The 9,751-nt window shown below is 25.3% G+C and overlaps 1 protein-coding gene across 2 annotated transcripts; it reads right to left on the bottom strand.

The window, feature by feature from the left end:
• Positions 1–7,519: 7,519 nt before the first annotated feature.
• On the bottom strand, positions 7,520–9,340 carry LOC112639084 (TM2 domain-containing protein almondex-like). 2 transcript variants are annotated; one of them, XM_025411946.1, is made up of 7 exons: positions 9,184–9,340; positions 8,676–9,026; positions 8,423–8,490; positions 8,188–8,334; positions 7,964–8,085; positions 7,752–7,895; positions 7,520–7,655 (listed from the first exon to the last, which is right to left on the bottom strand). In XM_025411946.1, the coding sequence occupies exons 2-7, from the start codon at positions 8,764–8,766 to the stop codon at positions 7,520–7,522; spliced, it is 708 nt and encodes a 235-aa protein (XP_025267731.1). In that variant the 5' UTR covers positions 8,767–9,026; positions 9,184–9,340. The 2 variants fall into 2 exon arrangements, with proteins under 2 accessions (XP_025267731.1, XP_025267730.1); XM_025411945.1 differs by lacking the exon at positions 9,184–9,340 and having other exon boundaries at positions 8,676–9,148.
• Between the last annotated feature and the right edge of the window lie 411 nt (positions 9,341–9,751).

The following is a 9,751-nucleotide window of genomic DNA, read 5'->3' as shown; positions in this document are numbered from 1 at the left end:
TTAAGAATTCTAAAAATATTAATTTTAAAGTTATATGTTGAGTAATCATTTTTGTTATTAATATTATATATTTTTAAATTATTTATTCTATATTTTAAGAGTATACGGGTATAAGAGATTTTTTTACGTAGAAAGTAAGAGCTGTAATGCATATTGCTATTGTGTGTTGAATTTAATATTAATTATGTAAATACATTTAAACTATTTTCTATAGGCTATCCCAAGTACTCGGATGATAGACTTGTTTGTGGTACAAATTCAACAAGAATCCCTTCATTTCGATACTGAATATAATACATCACTTTATAACACATCATTCAACATTTCTTTTGAACATTACAGTTACATTAAAGGTATGATAATATAAATAAAAATTGATTATAAGTAAATTTTTTTAATTTATGATCATTAATATCTTTTTATATGAAAATCTCTATTTTTTATTACATATTCTTGTAGATTACCTCGACAGATTTCCAAAACGCTATAATAAAGTATTTTTTCATTGAGTACTAAGATATAACTTTTCAAGTTATATCTTAATTTTACATAAACTATAAAATATCTAGTAAAATATTTATTTTTCAATTATCTTATCTTAATAATTTTATGTATTAAATAATGAGACGAATCAATTGGTTTAAAGAAAAAACATAGTTGTTTTAAGAAAAAATATAATTGTCAATTGCAAATTAATGTGTTTCATATCAGTTTGGTTAAGAAAAGTATTAAAATTGTCAAACTTTAACTTGTTATATCTTTTAAACTAGTGTCGTCTCTCGTTTATTTTTTTGCGCGAAATTACTCAGGATAACTTCCTCTATAACATATTCAAATGATGATAAAATCGATGTAACGTTTTATGTACTTTTACCATAATTATTGATTATTGAATTATTATTTACTATAACTATTATTTTATTCATATTCTGATGTAAATTATATAATTATAGTACCCGGCATATTGCGTAGATTACAAAAACTGATTACTAAAGAGATATTTTGGCAGAGTATCCGTATATATGTAAAGGACAAGTAAGTAATGCACCATACTACTATAATTACTATTTTTATTTAAATTAAATTTATTTTACTTTTTAAACTTACATCATTTCTTATATCATTATTTATATATATATATATATATATATATATATATACATATACATTTATATATACATATACATATATACATACATATATACATACATATATATATATATATATATATATATATACATTAAAATGGCTCACCCTGTGTATATATGTATGTATATATTTATATGTATAATATCTTTCGTTAATACATTAATAAATTTTGTATAAATTTTATAACTTTAGCAAGCCAACTCTTAACTATTTTGGTGAAATTATGAAGAATCTTTCGTACAATCAAAAGTCTTCATACAAGTCTACATACAATTTAACTCGTATAAAGGAACTAACCACTATGCTGCACAAGTCTCCAATAAAACGAATATATTATACTGTAATGGAAGTAATACGAGATTATAAAACTTATTATTATTCGATTAAACCGATAAAAAAGTTGATATCAAATAAGTCGGCGGATGATTACATATCGGATTCTACAGAGTTGAATAACTCTATGATACATAATATAGGACCGCTTAAGTTTCTGGTATATAATTCAAAAGAAACTGGTAAATTTGCAATAAATTTATTACATTTTATAATGTTTATCACACATTGGAAAGAAAGATTTACATTATTAAAAGTGTTATTCATTATATTATGTATTACATATATTACATTTATTATACATTATATATACATACATACATTATATATACATGCATACATACGTACAATTATTAGAAATATTCAATTTTCATGCAAAATGATTTTATACCTAATATAATATACAATTTGCATTTTCATTTATGTTCACTTAATGATACATTTTTTATTTCTGTTAATGAACAAAAGTATAAGTACAAAAGTATAAGTACAAAAGTATAAACAGATACTTATACTGATAAACCCTTTGAAAGAATTATATATATATATATATATATATATATATATATATATATACAATTTATTTATATTCGGCAGGATATTATCGAGTCAATTACGATATCGAGAACTGGCGAAGAATTACAAATTATCTAAATTCTAAAAATTATAATAAAATACATGTTTTGAATCGTGCTCAAATTATCGATGACGCTTTCCACTTAATGATAACAAACCAACTTAATTCCACTGTATTCTGGAATATTACAAAATATCTATCACAAGAAACAGACTACGTGGCATGGTATCCTATGTTCAAAGCTTTAGAATATCTGTCAAATATCTTTCTGTTTCATGAAAAAATATATTTTGATATCAAGGTAATAACACAAATTATAAACAATGTCAATAGTGATGTCTTTAATATACTAAAAACATATTGCACATGTTAATATTGTGTGTATTTATAACAATAATTATTAAGTGTTTTCCAAAAAGATACATATAATAAAATATATGTAGCTAGAAAAAATTTGATTAGATATTTTAAATATACATATTTTGGACGAAAGATAAGTATATTTGTAAATTAACATTTGAATAGTATGTACTAATAATACAAGAAATTGGAGAGGAAAAGGGAGAAAAATTTGAAAATTGTTATCATTTTTAATCAAAACATAATATTTTTAATGACGATTTAAATATCATTAATTTTAAGTTAGAAAGTTAGTAGGAAACATATATATTATTTGTCTGTGTGTTTAATACACAAAAGAGTTAATAATTTATTAAATTATATTATACAATAAATATAATGTCTACATTTATGTCTACATGTCTACAATATATGCATGCATGCACTTCTGTATGTTTATATTATGATATGAACATGTGTTAAGCATGTGTGAATGTGCACGCAAGAAAAATACAAATTTGTGTATAAATACATATATGTAAGTATAGCTATATAAGATAGATATCTTTATAAAAAATCTTTAGAGGTGTTTACAAAGACAGAATGTTCTGAATATATAAACCTTCTTAATATGTAAAATAAAATTGCGCAAGATATCTTTCAATATACATAGCAAAATATAATGCAAGAATCGAAAAATATAAAATTTATATCAACTAACAATATAAATATATATAAATACATTTATATATATATATATATATATATATATATATATATTTATATATTTAGGTGAATGTACTAATCTTACTATACAAGTTGCTTGATTCACTTAAATACAATGAACTTGATTCTAATGAACACGACCTTACAAAGAGTTTGAGAATGGATGCTGCGAAATGGGCATGTAATCTTGATGGTCGCATATGCATAGAAACAGCCCAACATAACTTAAATCAACATCTCGAGAATCCAGAAAAGAAAGCGTAATTTTTCTTGTATATTTCCGATTATTTTAATTTAAATGTTTTGTAGATACATGTGGAATGTTTGTTACATTATTCCATGAAAATTTAACTTTATTAGATTATGTTATAAAATCATAATTTGTTAAATTATTTAATCAAAATATAAGATTAATATGTGAAAAACTTTTATATGAGAATTTGTTTTTTGTTAAATTTCATAGGCTTTTGCCATGGTGGAAAGAATGGACATATTGTCAAGGTTTAAAAATATTGCACTATCCTCTTAGCTATGAAAGTATGAAGGATTCTCCTTGGTGGAAAGTATTTCGTCTGGGAAAAGAAAAATTTAAAACTAAATTTTTAAAATATCTGTCTTGCCCTGAGGATTCAATATTTATCATACCCTATTTAAATCTAATAAAAAATGATAGTGCACCATCGATTATATTTTTAAAAGATTTTTCCGATAAAGATTATATTAATTATTTTCTTTTTACTATCGCGAAGCATGCAAGGAATCCTGTAGTACTCGACTTCATATTAAAAGAACTTGAGAACATAAGACCTAGGTAATACAGCTTCCTTTGTAATATATATCTATCATTCAACAATTTATGTATGTATCAATAAATTTATTATTTTACTGTTATAGACAAATCAGCGAGTATGCAACATTAACTGTAATTATTAATCATGTGTATTCCACAAATCAACTCAAAAAGGTAAAAATTGCATGTGCTTATGCATATATATATATATGTGTGTGTGTGTGTGTGTGTGTGTGTGTGTGTGTGTGTGTGTGTGTGTATGTGTGTGTGTGTAAAATAAATAACCATGATGCGACATCAAATATTGCTGTTTAATATCATCAAAATAATCTGTTTTAGATAAACGACTTCTTCACAAATAAATTTTTTAATGAAACGCAAGTTAAATTAAATGAATGTGAGAAGTTATCGCCTTTAAAGGAAAGAAATATGAAAATAAAGGTAAATTTTATGAATATTATTATACTAATATTTCATTTATTAATCATTAATTTTTTGTTTTCATACAGAATGTATTAATGTTACAGTATCCCAAAGTAAGCAAAAATTAATGTCATTTAATTTTTTTTTATAAAATAAGCATAGTTTTATTTCTAATTTTCGAAAATATATTATTTTGGAAATACGTAATTTTTAATGAATGAGAAAGTGAAGAAGAGTATGCGAGCAAGCAAAAACAAAAGAGAAAGATAATTTCTTTACTTGGAAATTTTAGTGAAAATTGATTTATATAAATTTTAGAAAGAGAATTTACAAGCTTCAACATATTATATTTAAATCTTAGTCAGTCTAGATGTTTAGCTTTTAGTTAAATAAATAAATTTAAATGTTTTTCAATATGATTGAGAAAATATTACGTAATGTGATTCGCACTTTAATATTACGAGCCACTTGTTTACTAAAATAAAAATTTAATAAAGATGGATAAGTTGAGAAGAATTAATGCACTTGCTAGATATAATAATTTTAATATTATAATATGATAATGATATTATCTTTGTGACAGCTGCAGCTCATGTAAATTTCTAATTTTATTTTTAAAATCTCCAATTCTAAATTTTGATTTTTATTTGTTGAAAGTTATTTGTTGAAAGTTATTTGTACAGTATTATTTATAAGCATTCCTTGCAAACAAAAGAATTGTTAAGTAAAATATAGTGCAACACAATGCATATAATATAATAGAACACATAGTACAATAGAAGAATGATTATTCTCATTTTAGCAAATTTGTAATTTTCATAATCCATAATTAATATTTATTCCTATTATATTTAAGATTATTATTATTATTATATGTATTAGATATATGTATTAAATGTATTAATATTATATATATATATATATATATATATATATATATATATATAGACACACACACATACACAAGATAATATTTAATATAATATTTAATATAATATTTATTAATTATTATTGGCTAATACTTAATACCGATATAATCTGTTTTAGACAAGCAACTTAACACAATCAGCAGTATATTTCAGATGTATGCAGCAACATACTTCAAATATTGAAAACAAGATACAAATGCAATATATTTCAAATATTGAAAGCAAGATACAAATGCGCTTTTTCGAAATCAAAAGTCAACAGAATTACTTTCAAAATTTTGTCAAATATTCAGAGGGGTTTTTTCAGGAAAGTAACGCATCAAAAAAGCCGTCTTGGTAATGCTTAGTTTTGGATATTTCGTTATGCTAATAACTCATTACCATTACCGTTACCGTTACCGTTACTAAGAAAGTAACGATTCGTTACTTTTACGTTACTTTTTATAATACAAAAATTAAATTAATTTATTTTAAAATATAATTATTACTTTTATATATTTGAAAATTATAAGATAATCCATCATTGATGTTCTTCATATTCAATTTTTCATTTATTGTAATTTAGAAATTTTAGATTTATGAATACAGAGAAAACATCATGCATGTATATAATTTTCTAAAATATTTATAAACTGTTTTGTAATAGGCATAGGTTTTTCAATTACTAAGGGGATACTATCCAGGATTACAGAATTAAAGTAACGATAAAAGTAACGGTTAAATTTGTTACCATTACTGTAAAAATGTAACGACGTTACCATTATCGTTACAGACAGAAAAAAGTAACGATTGTTACCGAAAAAAAAATAACGGTAACGGTAACGACATTATAAGTAACGCGTTAACTCTTCGCAACTGTGCAAATATCAACAATAACCGTTTAATAAAAGTAACAATTGTGACACGAATACATCTATATATCTTTGTTACAAATAGCTTTTTATAATGTTTATAATTTTCGATTTATTATTTATGCTTATGTGCGTTAATAATATATAATTAAGTACACGTGCATTTACAAAGATACTTTGTGGCCTGCAATTAACCGGTATTTTCATTTCTTTATTAACATGAAATAACGCACAATGTTAATTATCGACAAAGAAAAATAAGAGAAGGAGAAGACCATTGTATAACGGACGAAAGAGATTTTGTCATTTTTATCCCGTACTTTTATTCCATAAACAAATTTTTATCAGAGAACGCAAACAAAAAATGCATGGATAAATAAATGTGCACTTGAATAATAAATGTAAAAAAATATACAAAACGCATAAATATATAATATATTTTTATATTATAAAAGTTGTTATAATTAAAAAAAATTCTTGCGAGACTCGAACCCGCAACGTTGGAAATATAAATTCTAGTACTCTACTGCTACGCGCTGTTCGATTTGAGGTCTTACTTTGCTTATACTAAACTGAAATTTTTTAATGTTTTTATTTTGTAAACGGTAGAGAAGCGCGTTTTATCCGTTTACAGGTATTCATTTTATATGCTACCCAAACGATACACCGAGTTTCGGCGAAATCGATTGATATCACACTGGGACCTCCCCTTGTCAGTCTTCTCTCTAATATTAATTATTAATATATTTAATATAATATATTATTAACATTCTATTTCCTTTTTTATTTCTATTCCGGACATCCATTTAAAATGATCGATTTCCTTTATCCTGCATTAAATTTTGTAATATAATTATATATATATATATTTAATATAATTGTTTTTGTTATACATAATTACATATTTTGTAATGTATTTATGCAATTGCAAGTTAATTGTAATTTACTATAGATATATAAATTATAATTATGTAATATGTAATTATATATAATGCATATTTTATATACGTATTATATTTTCTTTTTAAAAAACTGTTGGAAACTCTGCATTAAAAGAAAATAAAAATAAAACAAAAAAGTACTTAAGATTCCGTTCGGCTAGTGAAATGGTCATATATTTTCAAACTTAAGAATAAGACAGTAAATATCGAGAGTAGTTACTGATAGGGTTACTCATGCTAAATAGATCGAAGGGAGTCAGACTAAGAGAGATATCAACACTATAAAAATGGATTATATTCACATTTATAAATATCATACATATCAATTTAACTTCTATCACTTATAGTTCATTTTAAATCAACAAATATAACGTTTCTGTACTTTATGAAAAACTATCTTACACACAAATTACAACAAATTATAACAAATTAAAATTAAACTTTTCTTATTGATTAACAATTTAAATGTACAAAGAACCATCAGCAAAACCCAAATATCTCATAGAAATTAGTATTACGTCGATTAAGGTCCATACACCCAGTCGATCAAAACTAAAAAGCTTGCCAATACCTTCTTGCCAGTGTCCTAAATAAAACCTATAATAAAACATTTAATAAATATTATATTAATAAATTGTAATTAATTGATTATCTATCTATTGTATTTTAGATAGTACTCTTTTGCAAAATCACCTGTCAGCACCAAATCCTCCAAGAGTAATGCTGAATATCAGAGCTGTAGACCATCGATATCCAACTGTCCAATTGCAAGGCAAGTTTTTCATAAACTTTCGTCTGCCCAGGCACAATACATCATCATTTACTGTACAATTTGTTCTACAATAAGAATATTATCTGTTAATATTATTGTAATCAATATAATAGAACTTATGATTAGCACACACCTATAATATTGCTGTGGAGATGCTACTGAGCTACAGGAATTTTTCTGATGACACTGATGTTCCCAGTGATCAGTTTGATAACAATATCGACACATATATTTCTTTTGGAAAGTTTTCTTTCTCTGTCAAATAATAAAGCATTTATAATTTAATATATAAACCTATTATATCTCCATATGTTATATAATTCTAAACTTCTTCAATTAAAAACAAATTTCACATACTATGCAATCACCATGTTCCATAACAGAACACTGTGCATCATAAACAGCACCATATACACAACTATAATTAAAAATGCATTTTAGACATTCTCCGCTCAGTTCAATACAAGGTATCCCACTTGGACCACACAAACCAGTTAGTTCCTCCTGCAATTTAATAATTCAATTTATATCGCTATACAAATCATCAACACTATCATCACGCAATACATCAATAGAAATTGAAAAGTTTCACCTTTTTGCTACTGTAGGCTGGTGTAGTATTTACATTAGCTTCTTTTAGTGTAAAGGCGCTTAGAGTATCTGTAACAATTCGCATTAACTATTAGTATACATGTATGTGTACAAAAAAATATATATTTTAACACTCCTACATTAATATATTTGACAAATCTCTAATAACTTTTATATTCAGACTGCCTAAATTTTATTAAAATTCATGTGAGAGTTTGTTGTCACTTTATATAATAATTGACAAGTTTGCTCACCATGACCTGTATGTGTTTCCTCGGCGGAGGTTGACAGAAGCGCTATAAAGAGGAATATCACGTTCCTCGAATTGATCCGAACGACGCGCATCCTGCGCAAGGATTCGTCTCACCAGGTGCCGGATATACCACTCGTCAAAAAAAACTCGCTACATCAATTTATATCTCAGTTTTCGTGTTTATCCATACTAAATACATGAAGTCAAGAAAAGCGATAGCGTCGAATATATTTGGCGTCAATTATCCTCGATACATTTGACAGGGAGGGAGTGTGTCGAAGTCATCTGTCTCATCGCGATCGAACACAATTTTCTTGTTACTATTTTTTCGTATCGCTCTGCATAAAATCACCTACAAATGCAAGTACAAAATGCGGAAATATGTATGTATGTACAATATCTATGAAACGTGTGCTAATAGGAGAAACAACATGGTGTAACCAATTGGATTCGTTACTTCGTTTATCCTATATATACATATATTTAACTTCATCTCTTCTGCCCCGTACCTTGTTTGTATAAATTCCTTCAGATTTTTAATCATGATCTGGAAGAGTGATATTAATAATATACTGAATATATCGAGAAATACATGATAAATGTTATGATATGAATAAGTGTCCAACACGCTTCTACATCAGATACATCACGACAGAATTTACGAAGTAATCGTTCTTTGAAAGTCACATCGATGAATAAAACAAAACAAGATAATAAAAAATAAACAAATATAACTTCGAAAAAATATAATTCGAAAAAACAAATCATTAAATTCATAATAATTAATTCGCGATTCTTTAATATCGAAGGTGATCGTTAACTTTGTAAAGTTAATATTTAATCGTTGACTTATCACATCGAATTTTTACTCTCTTATTCGACATTTCTTTATATTTAATTAGCAATATTTAGGAATATTATTTGACGAGGGACAGCAATAAAATTCTTTTGTTAAAAGATAATCTTATTATTTACGCGTATAAGGACGCGAAGAGAACGCGGAAAAAACACGGTATTTTCGCAATCATAATTTAATAATTTATTTTAAGAATATTCAGTTCCGCGCGATGTGGAATT

This window comes from Camponotus floridanus, unplaced genomic scaffold (genome assembly GCF_003227725.1).
Source record: "Camponotus floridanus strain SB8 unplaced genomic scaffold, Cflo_v7.5 scaffold459, whole genome shotgun sequence".
NCBI lineage: Eukaryota > Metazoa > Arthropoda > Insecta > Hymenoptera > Formicidae > Camponotus > Camponotus floridanus.
Note: the sequence above shows the minus strand (reverse complement) of the source record. Positions and strands in the feature narration are given on the sequence as shown.